The 23348-nt window shown below is 48.2% G+C and overlaps 1 protein-coding gene, 1 long non-coding RNA gene and 1 other non-coding gene across 3 annotated transcripts; 2 read left to right on the top strand and 1 right to left on the bottom strand.

The window, feature by feature from the left end:
• The first annotated feature begins 504 nt into the window (after window positions 1–504).
• Window positions 505–22865, top strand: ZNF274 (zinc finger protein 274). The gene is made up of 7 exons (XM_027097387.1): window positions 505–996; window positions 1712–1838; window positions 2608–2703; window positions 16664–17146; window positions 19846–19937; window positions 20981–21107; window positions 21526–22865. Exons 1-7 carry the CDS (start codon window positions 886–888, stop codon window positions 22437–22439), a joined length of 1950 nt encoding a protein of 649 aa, XP_026953188.1. The 5' UTR covers window positions 505–885; the 3' UTR covers window positions 22440–22865.
• Window positions 5446–14604, bottom strand: LOC113615225 (uncharacterized). Its single transcript, XR_003430930.1, has 3 exons — window positions 13929–14604; window positions 11291–11423; window positions 5446–6182 (listed from the first exon to the last, which is right to left on the bottom strand). It is a non-coding gene; the product is annotated as an uncharacterized LOC113615225 (long non-coding RNA).
• Window positions 8827–8932, top strand: LOC113615283 (U6 spliceosomal RNA). Its single transcript, XR_003430952.1, has one exon. It is a non-coding gene; the product is annotated as a U6 spliceosomal RNA (small nuclear RNA).
• Window positions 22866–23348: the final 483 nt, after the last annotated feature.

Below are 23348 nucleotides of genomic sequence, written 5' to 3'. Positions count from 1 at the left end.
TCTCCATTAGACGTGGACGCACCTTTAGCACCGCCCTCTTCCCAGAACTTGGCAAGACTTTAGCCCCGCCCCTCCGCACTTCCGGCCCGCCTCGCCTCCCCCTACGTTGGGTGTGAGCAGAAGCTCGCCCCGCCCCTCAGCACTTCCGGCCCTGCCCCGCCCAAGCTTCCCTTTATCCACTTCCGGCCGGTCCCATGCGTTAGCAGCCCTCGTGGCAGCGTGTGGATCCCTCCCGGCCTGCGTCGTCGCCCACCCAGGTGCTGTGGCCCAGCGGCCTGACTTGCCCCTCCCAAGGCCTCCTCCTGCCCAGCGGGACGCCGAGGGCGCTCTCCCCCGCCTGGGCTTCGCCTGCCGCCCCGAGTTGGCCGGCCAAGATGGCCGCCGCCCGCTAGGTGGGGCGCACCGCGCCGCGGGGGTGCCTGGGAGTTGTAGTCCAGGCCGGCGCGCTGACGCACTTCGCCGCGGGCCGACGGGCGCCATTGTGCGCTGCGCGCGGGGTGAGTGCGGCGGGAAACTTGCGCCCGTCGGGGGTTCAGTTCTAGGGCCGCTCCGCGGGGAGCGCCGAGCCGCGGCCCCTACCATACCAATCGTAGCAGCCCAGAGCCAGCCTCGCCTGCCGTCCTTCCGCCGTGTGGCCTTTAGGGGCAGTGGGAGTCGGGGACTCGGGGCCCAGAGGACGCGGGGCGGGGCCACCCCCTCCCGGCGCTTGCGGGCAGACGGGGGCGGGGGGCGATTCCCTCTCGGTGAGGAAGGTGGGAAACCGTCCTTTTGCGTGTTCAAGAGCAGGTGGAGACATTCCTTTAGGGCGTCTTCCGAGGTGGGGAATGGACTTGTCATTTCCTGTTGATTGGGCCGAGGGGGGCGGGGGGCCTTGGCGTAGCGCTCATGCCCCTCCCACCTCCCAAATTCGACCTTCTCAGGATTCTGCCCACTCCCACGAGACACGTTGAGGAAGAGGAAGGTATGGCCACCGGGCTTCCGACGGCCTGGTTCCGTGTGAGTAGAGGCTTCTTTATGAGTTTGAGTCTACCCCTGGATTTGGGAGCGGGGGTGGCGGGCTGATGGTGGGACACCACCTTCCCTGAGATGCCCCCGGGCCCCGTAGCATCTCGGGAAGGGGAAGGGGAGGGGGAGTGGATGGGAAGAAGAGACCCTAGTTAGTGGAGTGATAACAAGTTACTTTCCAAGGGAGTGGTTAGAATAGAGGTCCAAGTATGGGGGATACTAATTTACCGTTTAAACTAGGGGTGGGATGGGTGTATGCATTGTCAGGTCTAAGCAGGGATCAGGCTTATATTTAAACAGTACTTTGGCATTAGAGCTTAGTCCCTGAGAGAAGAGAGCGAGGATGAATCTTTGACAGGTGAAGGAAGTAGAAGCAGTATGGGAAGTGGGTGGGGGCTGAAGGCTGGGGTTTGATCATTCAGCTCACACTGATACAAATGTTGGAATCCCCAGGTCAACAAAAAATGGAGAGGTTTTCAGAGAATGAAAAACCTTCTCCAGCCTCATGGGTTGTCTTCCTTGCTGTGACCTGATAGGGTCAAGCTTGGGTTTGCTGTTTCAGACAAATGCAGGAACTCATGATGAGACACACCTGGAATGCTCAGGTCACCGTGTTGATTGTGCCTACATGTGCTCAGTCAGCCTCCCCTTCCTGTCAGCATGGGTGACAACAGGCCCTGGCTGAACACGCACCTGTGGGTTTTAGGAACCAGTGATCTTTGAAGATGTGATCCTGGGTTTTACCCCGGATGAGTGGGGAATGCTGGACCTCGAACAGAAGTCCCTGTACAGGGAGGTGTTGCTGGAGAACTACAGGAACCTTGTCTCAGTGGGTAAGGATGGCCTCTGTGTCAATAAAGATCTGCGCTTTGCAGCACGAATGTGGTGCCTCTGAAGTGTGTGTCTGCTTCGGCTCAGCCCGCAGGGATCCGAGTTCAAATGTCAAGGCCCTGGAGCCTGAGGGAGAGGGCTTTACTTTGTACCCATTGGAAAAGGGCAATTTCACATATAACTTCTGAAGCTTTACCTAGTCCATCCATCAGAGGCGTTGAATACCAGGGAGGTGGGTCTATCAGGAATGTTTCCAGATGCCGCAGTGGATGTTTACTGTGTTTGTAACAAGAATTTCAGGACGGGGTGTCTGTGTCTGACAGCTCAGGAGTATCATCAGAGACCCTCATCCTTTCCATCTCTCCATGGTTAGCGTGAAGTTTTCCATTCTTAGGTTAGTATATGCATGGCCGTGATGCCAAGCATCATGTCCATGTTCAAGGCAGAAAGAAGGAGAGACGGCAACCCTGGCTAGTTCTCTTTCTACATCTGTCATACAAAAAAAAATAAAAATGCCTTAGGCCCCCAGCTGACAAACTTCCCTTTGTGTCTTGCTGGCCAAAACCAGGTCCCAGTGCCTCCTTTACTGGCAAAGGAGTCCAGAAAAGCAAGCAGCTGGCAAATGGGATGGGTAGGGTTATTAACACTGCCCTAGACCAGAAGTCATGCCCTCGCAGGGGAGAACACAGGGACAGAATCGCTACAGCAGGAAAGTATTTTCTCCCAAACACAGACCCCCGCCCCAAGCACTGTCTCTTTTCCCTTGGGCAGAACATCAGCTTTCCAAGCCAGATGTGGTGTCTCAGTTAGAGGAGGAGGAAGAACTCTGGTCGGTGGAGAGAGGAATTCCTCGAGACACCTTTTCAGGTGAGAACCAGGCACATGGGAGTCCTGGCACGGGAGTCCTGGTTAGTGAGGAACTAGTGTCTTAGAAAAGGAGGTGGATGGGGAAAACCCCCAGTGGGGTGTTGTGATGAGTAGCTGCAGACATGCTGAATCAAGCCCTGCATTTTCCTCTGGCTTCAGAATCAGGGTGTACTGCTTGGTTGAACATGAACATGAACCTGTTGCCGGTGCCATGTTGGCAACAGGGGCTCCCTCACCCTGTTTCACTCATTGTCTAACTGCCCTTCCATCCTGTCATCTCCAGTAACTGGTGTGTGTCTCTGGCTAGATTTTTTAGATACATTTACATTTATGGATATATGTTTGTTTCGGGAGGTGTTTCCATACTCAGTGCAGACAGGTCTGCATCATTCATTTTAACAAATGCAAGTGTAGTCCACATTTGATTTTTTTACTTTCTTTGTTTTTTGCGGTACGCGGGCCTCTTACTGTTGTGGCCTCTCCCGTTGCGGAGTACAGGCTCCGGACGCGCAGGCTCAGTGGCCATGGCTCACGGGCCCAGCTGCTCCGCGGCATGTGGGATCTTCCCGGACCAGGGCACGAACCCGTGGCCCCTGCATCGGCAGGCAGACTCTTAACCACTGCACCACCAGGGATGCCCTGATTTTTTCACTCTTGATGGACATTCAAGTTGTTGCAAAAAACTTCCTTGCACACTTTTTTTTGCACTCAAGTTGGTTTTTTGTAGGTAAGGATTTCTAGAAATGGAACTTAGAATCAACCAAGATGTAAGTGAAAAAATCTGGTAGCAACAAACTGCTAAGGTCTTTTAAAATACATATAGCTGCTCAAGAACATGAGAGCTTTTCCTTTTCATAAGATACCAGCGAGTTATATTCCTCTTTTAAGATTTTCAGATCTGATGGGAAAAGATATGTTCAGTTTAGTTCATATTTCCCTCATGAAGTTGCACGTATTTTCATAAGTTTACAGATCATTTGTATTTTTGCTTTTGTTATTTTATGTATTTTCCCTTTTCCTATTTGGTTTGTCTTTTGCGTGTGTGTGGTCAGGAGGACTCTATATACTATATGTTATGGATGTTAATACTGCAAATACCAGTCCAATATTTACCTTTTTTTTTTTAAAGGGCTTCAAATGCTTGGCCTTTTTATTTATTTATTTATTTATGGCTGTGTTGGGTCTTCATTTCTGTGCAAGGGCTTTCTCTAGTTGTGGCAAGCGGGGGCCACTCTTCATCGCAGTGCGCGGGCCTCTCACTATCGCAGCCTCTTGTTGTGGAGCACAGGCTCCAGATGCGCAGGCTCAGTCGCCGTGGCTCACGGGCCTAGTTGCCCCGCGGCATGTGGGATCTTCCCGGACCAGGGCTCGAACCCGTGTCCCCTGCACTAGCAGGCAGATTCTCAACCACTGTGCCACCAGGGAAGCCCCAACATTTATCTTTTACCTTTATTTAGTCTCCATAAAGAAGTTTTATGATTTCAGATATTTTTTCTTTCAAATCTGTCTTTACTCCTATTCTAGGTTTCATGTCATACATAGGCAGGTTGTACCAATACTTTTGTCAATTCTGGTATTTTTGTTGGGGGGGGTAGCTGTTTCCTGTAACTGGGTTTCCTTGTGTATATGATGTGGGGCACAAGTTTTTTCAACACCGTTTTCTGACTTGGTTCTTCTCATTATTGGAAACGCCGTCTTTATCACAGACTTAATTCCCATAGTCATCACCATGTGCAGGCCTTCTTGGCCCCTTATGCTCCCATGGTCTCTGTCAGTGTCTGAGTAAACACCATATTGCTGTACTTATTGTAACTTTACAACAAACTTGGATAAATGGTAGTTCCTCTCATTATTTAAAAAAAACAACACATCTGTTTTCAACCAAATGAACTCACCATCAGCTTGTCAGGATTCATTGAGAAAATCTTGTTAGAAGGTGTCTTACATTTGATTGGATTCAGACATTCCTTGATGCAGAACTGGTCTCAGTTGAGTTTTGGCACAGGTGTACAGAGGGATGTGCTTACCTCACTGTGCTAGTCAGGCCTTCCAAGTGCTGCTGGGAGTTCACTGTAGTTGCTGTTAATCTGCTCAGGTTAATCATCCCTTGCAGTCTTCCTTAGTTGTTGCAGATGAACCTGTCATGCTGCTAAATTCTCTTATTATTTGTAACAGTTTTGTTAGAGTCTCACTAATTTTCTCAGTACAAAGTCATCTTACTGGCAAGTATAAAGGAGGAGGCAGTTGTATTATTTTACTTCATTTGCACGATCATGTAATTGCATTCATGATTATGATTATCTGGTACTTCCAAAACACTGGGCTGAGAGTGTGATGATTTGAGTATCTGGTCTTAGACTTAAAAAGGGCAAGTCTCTAGGTTTTGACAAGCATGCTGCTGGATTCTGTGATTCAAATCAGTTTTTATCTGGATAAAGAAATAGTCACCTCACCCTTTCTAATAAATGAAAATTAGTAATAGCCCCAATTTCCCCCCTCCAAAGCGACCATGGGGATTTTCTCATTTGAACAATTAACAGTGACATAATCATAGAAGTGCCCTTGTTGTAATGTGTTGCTGGTGTCTGCTAACTTATTTTTTTAGGGTTTTTGCATCAATATTCATAAATTAGGTTGGGGATGTAGGTGGTTTTCTTCTTTTTGTTTGTTATTTTTGGATACTTCTGTATCAGAGTGTACTGGCTTTATAAGGAGAACTTTGGGTGTTCTGCCCGCCTTTGTTCTCTGCTCTCATGAAAGTGGCTTCGGAGCAACCTGGCAGTCTTCAGCTGTGAAGCCTGCACCTGGCCCCATCTTTGGTGATGACCTTCTGTTTGCCACAACATAGACTAGAGTCTTCACTGACTCTTTGTCCCCCTTTCCCGGACTCCTTTGTTAGCCTGATGGCTCAACATTAATATTTTTTCTTTTCCATATTCACGTCATTCCTTTCACTCTCTACAGTGAAAACCTCCCTTCTAACCATGAGCACAGGTCACTAAACCAAACCTTACCTGGAAGGTCCCCAGCAACACAAGCACTTTGTATTCACCCAACATGGTTTCTTTCCCCCCGGTTGATCCAGCCTCCTAAGGTCTCTTCCCGTCTTTGTGGCTCTGGCTTAGGTCTGTGTCTCATCCTCTCTGGAACTTAAGTCCCATGTGGGCAAACCTCCCAGGCATGCAATTCTGGATGGTCTAGTAGTTTCCTAAATCTAGCTGCTGTCGGGGGGCATTGGGCGCCTATGGTTCTGCACATCTCAGGGGAGCTGGCTTGACAGGTGACAGGAGATTCAGGGGTGGTGCTCCAGAACGAGAGACCTTGTGCAGGGAGGCTTACCAGGACAATTGCAGGCTAGGCCTGAGGTGATAGGTGCTTAACACGTTTCTGCTGTGTCACAAAGAGTCCTTTATGTGATTTTTTTTTCTTCCACTGCTTCCCCTTTACTTCACAAATATTTGTGGAAGGTCTCTTGTGTCCTATGCAATATAAAAACAAAAACAAAAACAAAAAACTGTACACTTAGGTAGTAAGCCAAAGACCTAACATAATCCCTGCCATTGTAGACTCCTTAGTCTAATAGATGACAGCCTTCTACAAACAAGCTACATAGATATAACTGTGTAAACACAAACAGTGGTAAGTACTGAGAAGAAAAAGAACATGGTGTAAAGTAGGGAGCAATGGGGAATTACTCTAGAAGAGTTGGTCAGGTGACAATGCAGGGGTGAGATTTAAGCCGATTCCTGAAGAAAAGAAAGTCAGCAGACGTAAGAGTGGTGGGGAAGAGCTTCCAGATACAAACACCACTTGGGGTTACTGTGAGAATGGAGCAGGCATGGCACATTCTGGGAATGGAAAGTCACCCACTGGGCTGGGAGGAGGTAACCGAGGTGTACTGACGTGCAAGTTAAGTTTGGCAGATCACACAGCGCTTCCACTGTGAAGGGGGTTTGATTTTCATTGAGTACGTGTGTGGTGTGCTTTTCACAGCTCACTCTGTGAAGATGGAAGGGCACAGACGGAAGCAGGCAGCAGGCTGTGGTAGCATCTAGGGAAGAGGTGGCAATACCTGGCCTGACGGCGTAGTAGCAGGGTTGGGGAGAAGCTGGCTCCTCCCCATTCGTAGGTGGATTCAGTGGGGCTAGTTGAATAATTGACCCAAGAGAGCAAAGGAAAGGAAGGTGCCAAGAACTGCTCATAGGTGAAAGCTTCAAGGGATTTCCTGTGACTATTCTTTGTAACATATGTATTTACTATATATATATTTTTTTAACGTATCAGTATTTCATTTTAAAAATACAATAACAGCGATATTACGACCCTGGAATTTTTGGCATTAGTCATTGACATGGTTAAGTCTGATAAAGGCAGACACTTTTGAAGGGTGGAAATAGAGGTTTTCTTTGGTTTTTATTTTTATGTTGAAATAATTTTAGGTAAACACTTAGTTGACTAGTACAAAGAACTACCTAATAGCTTTCACCTAGATCCAAATGTTTTTAGAACTCTCCCATGTCTTGACTGGTTCTGTTAACGAAGTATGAATGAGGGGGGACTTAGAAACACCCAGGTAGAGGTTTGTAAAGCCAGCTGAATGTATCTGCCTGGACCTCCTCTTGAGGCAGTACATAAAAACATGGGAATCATAGGTGTTTGGAATGGCCTGCTTTACTATTAAGAGAACTTCTCATCTCCTGCAGTGGTCTCTTTCTCCCAGCACTAATGTAGCTGTGCCTCTCCTCAGTGCAGAGAACTGGAACTGAATGAAAGCTAGGCCTCTCTGATGCAGCTCATTTTGCATGTCTTCAGCTCTCCATGACAGTAAAAATGGCAGCATAGGCATTGGTTGAAGTAGAAGGGAGACTGGATAAATGCTGAAGACAGGTATTCATCTTCAAGAAGGCACTAATTTGAAGAGATGCTATGAAGATAAGGAATGTGGAGAAATACTTGATGGCACTCAAATCTTCCACCTTCTCACTCAGTGTTCTTCAATAAAGTATTACTATATGTGTGGTTTGGGTGGAAAGCTTGAGACATAATCTAGATTTAAACATTAGGAAAGCAATAAAGACACTATTTTGAAGGTCATGACTGTAGGAAAGCCTGAAGAATATTTAACTTTTTTTGACTGGTTAAGAATTTAAGCAGGAGAAGAGCCCTGCAAATATGAACGTGGCAACTCTCAAATTAGTACAAACATCAATAGAAAAAAATAGCTTGTACAAGAAGATTTTTTTGTTGGGAGGAAGAGAAGGAAATTCTTCTCCAGATTTCATCCTTTGTGTAGCCTGAGAGGACTCACATGGGCTATATAAAACCAACATGTGGGGGATGTAGGAAATCAATTGTTTTATACAAAGGATAATTCTTTCAAGAACAAGACTAGTGTGAGAAAGCCTATTCTCAGCTCAGCCTTTAAGAGAAAGCTCACACAAGAGACCCTGAATGGAGGAAATCCTTTTCATCGTGAGTTTTCAACATGAGAACTCAAACATGGAAGAAATCTCAGGAATATAATCATAGCAGGAAAGGCTTCTGGCCTGATATAGTCTGATTTGAGAGAATTCATACTGGACAAAAAGTTCCAGTTCTGTTCAATTTGGAAAAATTCTTATACCAAATAATTATATCTGAGAACTCTGAAATCATGGGAACATGACTGCTATGAAAAGGTTTCATGAATAGCTCTCTTTTTCAGCATCATAGAAGTCATACTGGAGAGTGTCTGAGAAAATAATTAGTGTTAGGAAGGTTTCAGGAGTCACAGAACCCACTGGCAAGAAGCCCTTCAGTAGGAGTCCTCATTGTGTTCAGATCAGAGGACTCATATGAGAGTAGACTCTCAATGCAATATGCACAGGCAAATCATTAATCTTAGCTCTCACCTTATTTGACAGAACAACAGAAAAACTTACACTGAAAAGAACCACACTTAATAATATAAATGAAATGTCTCATTGTTTTTATGTCAGATAGGTCATAAGGAAGGCGAACTCTGCAAAACTTTGATCACGTAAGGATAGCCATCCCTTGGTATCCATGGGGGATTGTTTCAGACTCCTATGGATACCAAAATCCGTAGATGCTCAAGTCCCTTATATAAAATGGTGTAGTACAGTGCTCGCTTTGGCAGCACATATACTAAAATTGGAACGATACAGAGAAGATTAGCATGGCCCCTACATAAGGATGACATACAATTCATGAAGCGTTCCATATTTAAAAAGAAAATAAAGTGGTGTAGTATAGTCAGACATGAAGGGTCAACTGTACAAATATATAGTAAAACATTCTGTTTTTCCAATTTGGGTTCTATTATCTATCTGATGTGAACATCTAGAACAGATGTTAAGTAGCATGGGTGAGAGCATGCATCCTTATTTCAGTTTCCCTTGTAAGTCCCCAGTTCTAGGACAATGACTGACTTTCTAGCTCAGGAAACTGTTGAGAGAATAAATGGTTGGAAAATTTTCAAGAGACAAGAGGGAATCTTCAAAGAGGAGACTCTGAAGACTAGGCCAGGCTCTGAGACAAGAGAGTAGGTAAGGGATGATAAAGGGAAATCTTAAGATACTGCTACAAAGAACTTTGAGAGGGTCACATCCTTGGGGATGGTGCAGAAGTCTACAATCTTGAGTGACCATCAAACATGTTTTGGCAGGAATCCAGCCTATCAGGGTGTGGTCACATACTGTGCAGTCTTTATTCAAGAATACTTTATGTTCTCTGTTATCATCCATCTATGTGTTCTCTAGGACCATGTAATCTTAATCCTTTTATCTGGGGACCACTCTCTCTGGTGTCCACATACAGTCCCTGGAGTAATTTCAAAGCCTGAAGTGCTTTAACTGTTAATTGAATAAGAAGGAAAGTAAATGAACTAAGCATTTGACTCAAACCTTTTTTGGCGAAAAAATACTTCCAAAAGTCCTGAGGGAAAATAAGATAAAAGCAGGAATAAATGAGTCAGAAATGAAGAAGAAAAAAAGCCCATTTTCTGGATAGACAGAATAAATAAAAGGCAAACTAAAAACCTATACAGGGAAAAGAAACTCTATTCAGATATTCAGCAATACATGTAGTTCTCATTATAGTACTTTACCCAACTGTTATAAAGAATAAGCCAGCTCTATGTACTGATATGAAACAATCTCCAAGAAATATGTATTTCTTAAAATATATATCGTTAACATACATATCTTCACATATATAAAGATATATAGATGTACATGGGGTTTTTTTCTTAAAACTATACACACACCAAGTATGAATGTGTCAATTGGTTATCATTGGGAGAATATAGAAACTGATAGAATGTAACTGTCTCCCAAGAAGGAAACTGGGTGGGAGGGTGACTTTCCATTTTTAGAGGTGCTGCCGGTAACTATGCTTATAAAATGGAAACGACTGTCTTCTTCCTGCTATGTCACCAGTTCCTGCCACAACGTAGGTGCTCAGTAATTATTTGTTGAGTACAGGAAAGAACCAACAATAAGATGGAAACATTTCTGGAAAAGTGTAAAGTTGGCAAAATTGGTCCCAGGAGAAATGTAAAAACCAACTTTTTCTTAGAACAAAGTGGCCAGTTAGTTGTGTTTCTATATTGACCTGGGCAGTGAATATTTTCCAGCTTCCTGTTAAAAGATAGTTTCCATGGAACATGAGCTACTCAATGACAACACAGGGTGCTATGTTAACAGGTTCTTCTGCAATGTATACATAGCATCGTTCTCACCAAAGCACAAAATGAGAAAAATATTGAAAAGGAGGAAATATTTGTAGCTTGTAACAATTAACACCTTTTTTAAAAAAAGCTAATCCTCTGAAATAGCTATAAGAGTTGAGCAGTTGCAACAGATTGCAAAATACAGAAGCGAATAGCTCTGGCTTATACCAGGAATAACCAATTTAACACAGATAGAGGATAGATTTTGTGAGTGATACTTTTTTGAAATGGAACCTAAGAATAAATTGTTAATGAGCAGGCTCTATTTGGAGAAAGTTATGTTAGAGTGCCATGGAAGACTTAAGTAAGTACTGTAAAAGCACTGACTTCTTTTGAGAGCTTACAAAGGCTAGAAGTGTGTGAAGTCCCTTTCTTAAGTCCTATAAGTCCTCCACAGAAGTGCTGCTATGGGAGCATGAATACAAGTCCCTGACCTGGCTGGTCTGGGAAGAAGCAGGTGGGGTGCAAACCAAGTGTCCTCTTACCCCATGGCCTGCTTAGGCTCCTAAGTAAAAGATGGGAACTTTGTAGCAACAGCCATCCTCCCATGGTAACTTCAGATGGGACACTCACAGTGCCAGTGAGATTTCCTGAAATTTGAAATATGGGTAAATCCAGACATAAGGCTAAAAGGCCCAAATGTCTTGGTGAACCGTTCACCAAGGCACTTAGTAGCTGTGTTGTGTCAACAAATACTGCTTGAGCACCTGCCAAAATGCCAAGTACTGTTATAGGGGTGGGTCACCACGATGAACAGGGTGGAAAGGCCCCCTGTCTCACTAGGCTTATATTCATTCTAGAGTAGCCACTGGCACTTGTGGCTGATTAAATGTAAACCGACTAAAATGAACTTACCAGTCAGTTCCTTAGTCGCACTGGCCATCTTTCAAATGTTCACTGGTCACCTGCAGCTAATGGCTACTGTGTTGGACACTGCAGATCTAGAACATTTCCTTCACCAAAGAAAGTTCCACTGGGCAGTGCTGTTCTAGAGAAGGTGGAGAGAGAAATTAGTGAGTCAGATACTTTAAGGTGGCAATCAGTGCTATGAAGAAAAATGAAACAATAGGGTATCTATCAAGGAGTGGGGAAGCATGGGTAGGCAATACTAGTTTAGAACTGGGCAGGAAGATAGCTCTGAGATGATGACATCAGAGCTGAGAGCTGGATGGGGAAGGAGATCAAGGTGGAGATGCTAGGAGAGACTATCAGACAGGCAAGTGCAATGACTTCTGGATAAGACACATTTGGGCACGTTTGAGGAAAAGTAAGAATAGTTGCTGTGTGAAGCCCTCTTTGGTGTAAGGGGCATAAAAGAAGAGGGTTTGGATCCCAGCTGCTCCCTTCCCCAGTGTGTGGCCTTGGGCAGGTTCCTATCCTCTCCCAGCTTGGATTTCTTTTGTGTAAAGGTTGGACGCTATTGCTTAGTGGGGCTGTGGTGGTGTAAAAGCCCAGGTCCTGGGGGGCTTTCATGAAATGGTAGCTACTGTTACTGATTCAAAGAGTTTGACTGATGTAAAGATCGTCATAAGTGGTTTTGGCAGATCCTCCTCTGGATCTGGCCTAGGGGTTTCCAATGCACGAGACCCAGTTAGCAGCCTTAGTGGTGCAGTGGGGGAGACACGTTTAGAAGGCGATATAGCAGGGTGCCCAGCAGAGCTGAAGAGAGTGATGGGGAAAGGAGAAAGGGTGAGAGCTGGGGGCATCCTGGACAAGGAGGAAGAGGGACAGGGGAGTATGCAACAGGGATGAGGGGAGCTGACCCTGCCCCCGCCCCCCAACAAGCTGGTAAAAGATCATTGTAATTAGTTACTATTATATTTGTGGACTGGTAGCCCTAGTGTACCTGGTTAATCAGTCCGCGTTCCCTAGGAAAGTGGGCACGTGGGCACTATGAAGGAGACAGCTTACCTGGAAAGGAGCAGCAGAGAGAACATGAGAGTAGAAAACGGTAATTAGAAGAAGAAAACAGCAGCTCCCATCAGCCTTTACTATTGTTCATGCAGTACTGGCTTTGGGTCCCTAATCACTTAGGACTTAGGGGAAACTGAGGCCCAGAAGAATTAAGCCCCTTGCCCAAAGGCTCAGTGAATTTGTGTAATAGCCCCCTAGCTAGATAGGGGAGTTGCAGGGGAGGGGACTAAATTGCCCAAATTCCCCCCAGGGTTATTCAGCTGGTGGGTTGAAAGCCAGTACTTGGAGCTGCAGCTGATAGGGATAATTTTATGCAGCCCCAGGCAGGTAGGTGGGAAAGTGGGTGAGTCAGTCAGCCCTGCCTCAGTGAGGTGGGGATCCAGTTTCAGCCTTGTTAGCTGGTAAACACAGCTGTCAAGTGGGGCGAATACTTTTCTGGAACGGACAGCCGTAAGGATTATCTTACAGGTTTTGGGGAGTGGTCCAAGAGATGAGACGGTTAGAGGACTGAGGTGCCTAGGATGACATTTACCCATGGGTTTAGAGGCTTGTGGCCATCTCACATACTGCAGAGCACCCTGTAGGTGCTTTATGACAACTGCAGAACCAGTGTCCGCCTGAAGGGCTGCTACAGCAGGGGGAAGGCAAATACACTGGAATCTCAGCGCCAAAAACATCGGCAGAGTTCCTGACATCCAAACCCAGAAAGGCTCTACAGTTTAAAACTGTAAACATTTTCAGTGAGCATTCAATGCAAGATTCTAAGAAAACACCCTGGTGCCCCCGAGGATAAGAGGAACTAAATATATGATCAAGATTAAAGGAGAAGGGGTGGGGATGGAGGGGATGAAGTAGAATAAAAAGGACCCAACGTGGTTTTTTTAAAGGAGAAAGCATTAAATAAAAATTCCTCTGATTAACCAAGGAGTACAAAACGGAAATTTCAGAATTTAAAAAGCTATGAAGCAATACGGAAAATTAAGTTTGTTCTTAAGTGTCATGCATGATTATTGCTCAAAATGGTGCCTGTGGCCCAACACGGAGCCGCTAGGGAGCCCCACGCCCACCCCTTGTGGGGGCTGCTTCTCAGGCCAGTGTTGCTGAGATTCTGGTATAAACTCCTATCTCCCAAGTTATCCTCAGAGAGAAATTCCAACCAAGCCTTAAAGAGCTGTTAAGAGCTGTAAGTGAAAGAAAAGTGAACTAAGCTTTCAAATCAAGAATGACCGGGTGGTGGTGGGGATTACCCTCCAGAAATCCTAAGGAACAGGAAAGGAACTAAATGCTCAAGATAACGCAGATATGAATTGGGCGGGCAAGCCTCCCGATGAAACTAACTCAAAACCTTATTTGGGAGGAAGTGGGGGGAAGAGGTTAGAAGTGAGAGATCAAATGCCTGCCATGATTTTTATCAAGGAAAAAGTCACTTTAAACGTAGCAAAGAAGTGACTGGCAGCGGCCGATAAGCCACAGTATGGCCCAGGACCTGTTTTTCAACCCTGGAGCGCCCAAGGCCAGTCTGGGGTGGCAGGGCGGCCCCACCCGGCACTGGGCGACTCCTGACCCCGAGCTGACTCACTCGGATAGCGCGCCAGCAACGGGCGACGCCCGTGAGGTCCGTGGAGGCCGCCGCCGACCCGAAGTGTGCGGTCAGGAATTTCCGAGAAGGGAAGACAAAGCCGTAAGGAGACAGGGGAAGAATGTGGGGGCGGGGGAGGAAAGTGGGTGGGGAATCCGGGTGGTCGTTGCTCTCGGGGAAAGCGGCCGCGCTCCCCTCACCCCGCGTCACCCAACGGGGAAGACCTGCAGCTCGGATAGGTGTGTGCGGAGGCTGCGTCGGCGTCGCCCCAGGACGCGTCCACCGTCGCCGGGGAGGCCGGGAGAGAACGCGAGTGGAGGCCAGAGGCGAAAGCCCCACCACTGGCCGAGCAGCCACCATCCTGCCAAGGGCCTCAGGCTAACCCAAACCCTCAACATGGCGGGGCCGGAAGTCCGCGGCGTGGAGGCTCCTGGGAATTGTAGTGAGGCGGGTGCCTGACGCACTTCCGTCCAGGCCGGAAGTCGCGGCCCCGCGCTCCTGGAGCTCTGAGAGGAGCGAGTGAGGCTTCAGGGTCGGGGTGCGTGGGGCATGGGCTTTTTACCGCTTCACCCTTTGGAGGAGGGGCCGGGCGCGCTCCGCGGACTCAGCTAAAGCCAGCTCCCCGGCAGCCCACGCTGTCTGATAAGTGCGCCCGGTGGACGATGTGGCAGGTGCTTGGGAGGCCGCAGACGGCGAGGAAAAGCACAGAGGCAGCGTATGCAGGGAGCCGCTGCTCCTAATCGCTTCCTGAGTCTTTTTTTTTTTTTCTAACGCAATTGTAATTACTCCCACAGTAGTGTGAGCAAAGTTGCTCCTGTGCTCCAGGGATAGAAAGCCAAATTCTGACAGCAGGAGTTTGCAGCAAACTAAGAGTTTATTGCGTGGAGACAAGTCTCAGATCCACTCCAACTTGGTCTTTGAGTTAGGAGTGTTTTAAAGGAAGAACTGAGAGTCTAGGGTTAATCATCGTTTTGTGACATTACTTAATCGTGGTTTCAGAAGTCATCATGTCTCTGGTTTAGGATTCTCTGGCTAGGTGGTCCATGGTTCCAGGATCTGTTAGCTCATATTACCGTGAAGAGATAACTTGAATTTGTACTTTAATGATGTCAATCACAGCAGTATTGGTCATCTGACACTGGTTGATTGATGTTCAGTTAGCACAGGATTGAGATCAGCAGGGACAAGAAAGGGGATAAAGTTTTGGATAACAGAGGTTAATCATAAACTCGGCAGGGGAATTGGTTTTAGGGGGACTCATTCAATAGTAATTTCCTGTTCTGCTTTTTACTTCATGTGACAGGAACATTTCTATGTTGTCATAATCTCCCTAAAACCAGTGTATTAATTTTTTTAATGCTTACATGGGAATCTTTCACAATTTTCTTGACCTGTGTTTTAACACTACCTGTGTCTTCCAGTTTTATTTCATCATTTACCACATTGCTAGGAAGTGAGTGTTGTGGAAATAAAGACCACTCAGAGGAGGACATGCAGAGGCTACTTACTCAGAGCCCACCCTAGCAAGGTGGTCAGCCACCGTCCCTTATGTTCGGTAGAGACTAAGGCAGGCTGGGAGTGGGAAGATTCATAGTGGAAAAAAGGAGAAGGTTCTGATTGGAGATTATTGGCTTGGGGTCAAAAAGAAAACTCTATAAAACAGAAATCTAACCAAAAATAAATCATAGTCTGTGTTATTTACTTTTTTTAATTTATTTTTTTAAACCTCTAAGTCATTTAGAATTAGCATTTTTTCTTGGAATTATAGAGAGCTTCCCTTAGCATTTCAGGACCATCCTGGAGTTCTGTTCAGCAAATGCTCTGTGGACTCTATGACAAGACCCAGTGTCCCTGCCTTTCCCAGACATCCTTGTTCTTGGCCCCCACGGAGGTGGGATCAGGTTCTATTCCCCTCATGGCTGCAGGCATATACAGCATAACAATTCTTTTTATCTCTTGGTTTTTTTTTTCCTTCTATGTTGAGATATAATTTATATACCATAAAGTTCACCCTTTGAAAGTATACAATTTAGTGGTTTTTACTATGTTCACAAGGCTGTGCAACCATAAGTATGATCTAACTTCAAAACAGTTTCTGCATCCCAAAGAAGAAACCCTGTATCCCTTAGCCATCACCCCAAAGCCCTTCAGTTCCCCCATCTGGAAACCACTCATCTGCTTTCTGTCTCTATATATTTGCCTATATTGGCCATTTCATATAAATGGAATTATACAGTATGGGGCCTTTTGTGTCTGGCTTCTTTCACTTAGCATAATGTAGTCAAGATTCATCCATGCTGTATAGCTAGACCATATTTTGTTTGTCCATTTATCATTTGATGGACATTTGAGTTGTTTTCCCTTTTTGGCAATTATGAATAATGCTGCTGTGAACATTCTTGTACAAGTTTTTGTGTCGACACATGGTTTCAATTCTCTTTGATTGAAACTCCTGGATCATGATATAACTCTGTGTTTAACTTTTTGAGGAGCTGCCAGACTGTTTTGCAAAGTAGTGTAGCAGTCTGTATTCCTACTAACAGCGCACAAGGGTTCCAATTTTTCCACATCCTCACTAACAGTTGTTACCACCCATCTTTGATAATAGTCATCCTAGAGAGTATGAAATTGTATTTCACAATGGTTTTGACTTGCATTTTCCTGGTGGTTAACGATGTTGCTCACCTTTTCATGCATTTTTTGGCCATCTGTCTTGCTCTGCTTTTGACTTACAGAGTGTCCTGAGGCTCAGTTGGACCCTCAGTTCCATCCTTTTCCTGCTGGGAATCCCCTGATGAAGATCGAGGTTGTTGAAATCCTCACACTGAACGAGGAGGTGGCTCTTCCCCGGAATGCCCAGATCCGCGCCCTCTATGCTGAAGATGAGGGCCTGAGCCCAGACATCCTCAGGGAGCCCACTCAACATCTGGATAAGCATCCAACTGACCCTGAGACCGCTCGCCAGAGGTTCCGGGGATTCCGCTTTGAGGAGGTGGCAGGGCCCCGAGAAGCCCTGGCCCGGCTGCGTGAGCTGTGCCGCCAGTGGCTGCGGCCCGAGGTTCACTCCAGGGAGCAGATGTTGGAGTTGCTGGTGCTGGAGCAGTTCCTGGGCGCGCTGCCCGGGAAGCTCCGGATGTGGGTGGAGTCGCAGCACCCAGTGGACTGCCAGGAGGCAGTAGTCCTGGTGGAGGATGTGACCTGGATCTCTGAGGAGGAAGGTGAGTGCAGTGGAAGACTGGGGAGACAGCAGTTCCTGTGAAGGCATCTTGGAGGGTGGGGGCGAAGGAACCCCAGGCTTCCTGGGAGGGGTAGGGGAAGGCTGGTGCCCACTCCATCTACACCAAGGGCATCTGCTTTCCCCCCCTCCCCCAACCCCAGTTCATGAATCAGAGCTTTAGATACTTGCTTGCTGACGTACCTGTCACTACCCCTGGGCCAAGGCTCTGAGAATGGCTTCCTCTCTGGACCCTTTTGTGGAAATGGAAGGTCTCAGGCCCCACGTCAGAGCTGCTGAAACCCTTGGGTGAGGCCTGGCACTGCGTTCTTTAATGAGCCCTCCACACATTTCTGATGGAAGCCAGCAGATAATGTGCTTCATTTTCATCCCTCTGGGATCCCTGCTATATCAATATCAGTCACACAGGTGTTGTATTTCTGGTACGCCTTCTCTTTTTTTTTTTTTAATATTTATTTATTTATTTTACTATTTGGTTACACTGGGGCTTAGTTGCGGCAGGTTGTCTCCTTAATTGCGGCTCGCGGGCTCCTTAGTTGTGGCAGGCGGGCTCCTTAGTGACAGCATGTGAACTCTTAGCCGTGGCATGAATGTGGGATCTAGTTCCCTGACCAGGGATCGAACCCGGGCCCCCTGCATTGGGAGCGCGGAGTCTTAAACCACTGCGCCACCAGAGAAGTCCCCTGGTGTGCCTTCTAACATCATACACTCAGTGGCGGCTGTGGATAAAATGGTGACTGAGATAGACAGGACTCATGGACTTATGAGCTCAACAAGCCTCCAATCTAGCAAGAAAGATGGGAGTCTGACAAATGAACGTGTGTTTGACGGTGTGGGGTAGAGAGGGTAACGGTGGTGGTGGGCCAGGGGGACGGCACAGGTTCGGGACGTATTTGGGAGCCAGCCTCCATGAGGCTTGATGTCCTTCAAGCTGAGTTCTGTGGAGCGCAGACCCTGCTCTCTGTGTCTGTGATGGGTACCTGGAAGATGTTTCTTGAGTGAATGCGTGATTGACTGATTGATTTTGATGCTTGAGGAGGAGGGGGGAATCTGAGGCTGGATGGTGGGATTCAGAGAAGAGGGCTTCCTGGAGAAGCAGGTGCGGGGAAGGAGAGGGGCAGGTGGCAGTGGGAGTGGTCTCTTCCACAGGCACCGAGTCTGGGGTGCTGTTGTCTGCAGGGTGAGGGCCCCAAAGTTATCCACATTGGAACCCCTTGAACCTCACATGGCAAAAGTCATTTCACATGTGTGATTAAGTTAAGGATCTTGAGGTGGACGGATTATCCTGGATTACTTGGATGGGCCCAATGTCATGAGGGTCCTTATGAGAGGCAGGCAGGAGGGTCAGAGTCAGAATAGGAGATGTGAAAACTGAGGCAGGGGTGATACAACAAAAGTGTCACGAGCAATGTATTTTACATAGCCTCTAAAAACTGGAAGGAGCAAGGAGTATGTTCTCCCTGAAGCCTCCGGAAGGAATGCAGCCCTGTGAACACTTTGATTTTAGCCCTTTGAGGCTGTGTCAGGCTTCTGAGCTCCGTAATTGTAAGACAGCAAATTTGTGTTATTTTGAGCCACTGGCATGGCAGCTTGTTACAGCAGCACCAGGAAACTAATATAGGTGCCAGGGTGGCAGTTGTTGAGCTCATTGAGATGAAAGGCAGTGAGTCCGTTTCACACCTTGGGGGTGAATGAAACCAATTAGTGTTACAGGGGACAACAAAAGAGGCCTTCCAGGGAACCCTATGAGTCCTGCGTTTGTGGTCAGCATGTCCATTGAACCTCTTGGGCATGACTGCCACAAGCCTTACACAGAGTGGCCCAAGGGAGAAGGACAATATATTGAAAAAGTCCAAGGGTGATCCAGCTTCAGGCATGGCTAGACCCAGCAGCTCCAGTCATCTTCAGGACTCGTCCTCTCTGCTATATCATACTTCTGCTGGCCTCTGATGGCTTCACTCAAAGGCACTGTTTCCATGTAGGGGCTCCCAGGATGGAATTTCTCTTTCCTAAATGTTCCAACAGATGCCCCTTTGGCTCTGATTGGCTGGCTGGGGGGCCCATGTTCATCCCTGATCCAGTCATTTTGGCCAGGAGGAAGCAACGGCCTGCTGGACCAGCCTGGGTCACATCGTGTGTCCTCCTTGATAGTGGGGTGGTGTCATCATTATAGAAGCCCAAGGACCATGTGAGGACACATAAAGAAAGTCAGACATCGAAGAGCCATGGTCAAGAGGGGCCATAAAGCCAGGCAGAGCTGTTTTCTGAGGTGGAAGAAACTTGGTAAAATTTGCATCAAGATGGGTTTGGGGGAATGAGTCTGGTCCTGGGGCCAGGGGAAGTTCCCCACTCCGTGGTGTAGCAGGAAGGAAGGATGAAGGGGTGGAGGGCGTGGAGGCCGGAAATGGGGTCTTTGTCTCTGAGGAGAAGGTGTGAGGCCAGCTGCTGAGGTGAGCGTGGAGGTGAGGCAGCTACTTCAGTGGAGGGACTGGGTCCGGAACAGTCCTTGGAGGGGGAGTGGATGGGACCCGCAGTGGGGACAGTGGTGCCCTGTGGTCACACACATGGGGATTTGGACACAGGCTTTGAGAGGAGAATGAGGGGCACGATAAGTTATGGGTCCCAGAGATAGACGTGGGCTGTCCTTGCCCCACCTAACCCTGCGCTGCCGTCTCTTCCCAGCACTGCCCACCCAGGGCCCCACCAGCTCTCTCCAGACCACAGCTCAGCAGGAGGAGGACATGGCCACCAGGCTGGTGAAGGCACTGCCTGAGGTGAGTGGGGAGTGTCACCCTTTCCTTCTCTGGTCCCAGCATCCCCTGCAGGCCTCCCACAGGCAGGCCTTTCAGAGTGCTGAGTGTGAAGGGCAGGCCTGCCCTCCTGCGACTGTGGTGTCATTGGAGACCACGACAGGGCACAGTGACCAGGAGCCGGGAAATCTGGAGGGAAGAGTGGGGAGGGGCCAAGCGTTCGCAGCCTCGGGCCCAGGCGTCCAGATCAAGGCTGGATCCCAGTTAGAACAAAAGAGGCTTCATCCTTCAGAAACGCAGAGCTGGGTGTTTATAACTGAAACAAAGCCTGGGATTTGCATCAAAATCATCAGAGCTGGGGTGTAGACGAAATAGGACTGGCCCTGTCTTGCTGCCTGTTGAGGCTTAGAGAGCAGCCAGTGATGGTGTCTGTGTGATCTTGGTCGGGGCTTACATCTGGCTTGAGCATAGGAGTGAATTTATCAGCTCTCGTGTAATGAGTGGTCTGGTGCAGGCTTCAGGCACAACTGTATTCAGGGGCTCCAGCCTCTTCCTTCTCAAGCAGGCTCTGCCCCTTTTGGGCAAAATGCCTCCCGGATCCAGACAGAGGGCGGTGGGAAGCCTCTTCCTCCCGGAGTGCTGGTCAGCTCCTCGGAAAGGACTCATCACGGTGCGGCCCAGGCAGCCACCCCAGCCCCAGGCAACCCCTGTCCCCATGGGGAGGGGCTGTTCCAGAATGGGGTATGCCCAGGGAGGTGCAAGGCTGGCCCGAGGGGTGGTCTCCGGTGGGAAGTCATGGGGAAAGGGTAGAGGCGGTTTGTTTGTGGCACTCTGTAGTTCCTTGTGAAGTAGGGCTCTTCCTCCAGCCTGGGCCCCAGACTCTGGTTTTGTGAGAGCAGACCCATTGGACTTTTTACAGGCCCCAGTCAGTGTTTCCAAGCAAACCTTCAAAGCTGGGGCATCCCAGCACAGTGAGCTCTGTCGGAATGTCCCCGCCAGCCTCTCTTCTGTCCCCAGCAAGGACTCCCTGACCCTCCTGCTGAAATACAAGGTGTGTGACATTGCAGGAACCAGTGACCTTCCTGGACGTGGCTGTGGACTTCAGCAGGGAGGAGTGGGGGCTGCTGGACCTGACACAGAGGACCGAGTACCACGACGTGATGCTGGAGACCTTTGGACACCTGGTCTCTGTGGGTAAGGCCCTCCACGCTTCCGGGACTGGGATGCCATGGGGGCTCTGAGTCAGGGCTTACACCCTCTCTGGGCCCTGGACATGCCCTCGAGTCCCCTGCACCGTTCAGGGCCTCTAGCTGACACTACATTGGGAGGGATGGGGCTCGTAAGAACAGAGGCAGCCTCAGGTCCAGTGAAGGACCGATTTGCTGTCCACCCTGAGGGTGAATGAGAACAGGGACTCAGAGCTGGGAGACGCCCACAGCCCTTGCCCAAGCTCGGTGTGCCGCTCTTTGCTGCTTCACTGCTTTCAGTCTCCGTCCCCAGGGTGCATGACTGTACTTGGAAAACACAGCTTCTGGACATTTAATTATGTCGTACTGTCGACCCGTTTTAGCACTTTCTGTTTACAGTGTCTGTACCTCTGTGTTTCTTTCAGGGTGGGAGAATACTCTGGAAAGCAAACAGTTAACTCCAAACCCCAACACACCCGAGGAAGAGCCAGCCTGCCACCTGAAAGTGGAGGAATTCTCGAGGGATGACACCCAGCCCTCTACCTCTGGAGACACCTTGCAGGCTGGGGCCCCGGAGGTCTTGGACACAGCGTTGAAACCAGTAGTGCTCACTCAGGAAAAAACCCTCCCTCAGAAGCCACCCGGTGAAAGCCCCAAACCCCAGGCAAGCACAGGTCCCGACACAAGCCACATCTCCCTTCAGAAGGCCATCCCTAGAAAACGCTTGCGCAAGCGTGACCCCAGGGTCAAAAAGACGACACACAACCCCTGTGTAAAACTTCATCAGAAGAGTTGCAGCAGGGGAAAGGACCAGGAGAGCGGGAGCTGTGGGAGAACCTTACCCCGGGGCACTCAGCAGATCACGTTTACGCGAATTCACAAAGGGAGCCAGGTGTGCCGATGCAGCGAATGTGGGAAAACCTTCCGGAACCCCAGGTACTTCTCCGTGCATAAAAAGATCCACACGGGAGAGAAGCCCTACGTGTGTCCGGACTGCGGGAAGGCGTTCGTGCAGAGCTCCTCCCTCACGCAGCATCAGAGGGTTCACACTGGGGAGAGACCCTTTGAGTGTCACGAGTGTGGAAGGACTTTCAACGACCGCTCGGCCATCTCCCAGCACCTGCGGACTCACACCGGGGCCAAGCCCTACCCATGTCAGGACTGCGGCAAAGCCTTCCGCCAGAGCTCCCATCTCATCAGGCATCAGAGGACTCACACCGGCGAGCGCCCCTACACCTGTAACAAGTGCGGAAAGGCCTTCACCCAGAGCTCGCACCTGATAGGGCATCAGAAAACGCACAGCGGGGTGAAATGCAAGAAGAAACAGCCTACCTCGTAGCCCTCAAGCCAGGTGAAGAGACATCGCCTTTGCAGCCTGATCCTGCAGTGTCACATGAGCGAGCCTGGTTGAGATTCCGGACTGAATGTGGAAAGCCTTGAGTGATGAAGTTCTCAAGACCAAAGGATGACCAGGGAGACCGCCCTGCACCTAAGTCAGTAAGAAAAGCAGTGGGGAGTATCGCTAATGAATACATCAGTTGGAAAAACATTTAATTTTTCGCTCAGTTGATTTGCCATTTTAATTTGTTTGTTCATTGGTTATTAAAAGTGATATTAGTGAAACCTGAAAATGCTTATAATCTGTTTAAAAAGCCAGGTACCAAAAAGTCTGTGCACTGATATTATATTTGTGGTAAAGTATTTATGCATATGGACAAGGATTGAAAGAGAACCTAGATAAATAAACTATATTTCTGTGGTAGGATCTCTGTGTGTTTTTTCCCACTTATTTGATTAAATGTTTTTTCACTAATGACTTGATTAAAAGAAGCAATGTTAAAACAAAAGGGGTGGGCCCTGGGTAGACCTGGGAAGTTGTGCTGGGGTGGATAAGGGGAGTGGGGGCCGAGGCAGGTGAAGGAAATGCTCTGGGAGCATGATCAGCGGGTGGCAGGGCAGGTGGTTGCACGAACCTCCTTCAGATGAATGGACATCTGTCAGGATTATATGAGGAGCCTGGATGATGAGCTGGAGGATGATCAACCAAGGGAATGGTGGATGATGTCACCAGGAGGGCCAGCAATGCCCTCGTCTCATGGCAGGAGCCTCTGTACTCACCACTCTCAATAAAAGAAACCTGAAGGTAATAAATGCTGAGTTAGGAAAGATATAAGGCTATATGGATAACTTAATATCATAAGCTGACTTCTTCAGAAGGTCAGAGAAACTCACCTCCGAGGTGAATGGA

The sequence above is a fragment of the Aethalodelphis obliquidens genome, unplaced genomic scaffold (genome assembly GCF_003676395.1).
Source record: "Aethalodelphis obliquidens isolate GAN/ISIS:26980383/991018 unplaced genomic scaffold, ASM367639v1 scaffold113, whole genome shotgun sequence".
Taxonomy (NCBI): Eukaryota; Metazoa; Chordata; class Mammalia; order Artiodactyla; family Delphinidae; genus Aethalodelphis; species Aethalodelphis obliquidens.
Note: the sequence above shows the minus strand (reverse complement) of the source record. Positions and strands in the feature narration are given on the sequence as shown.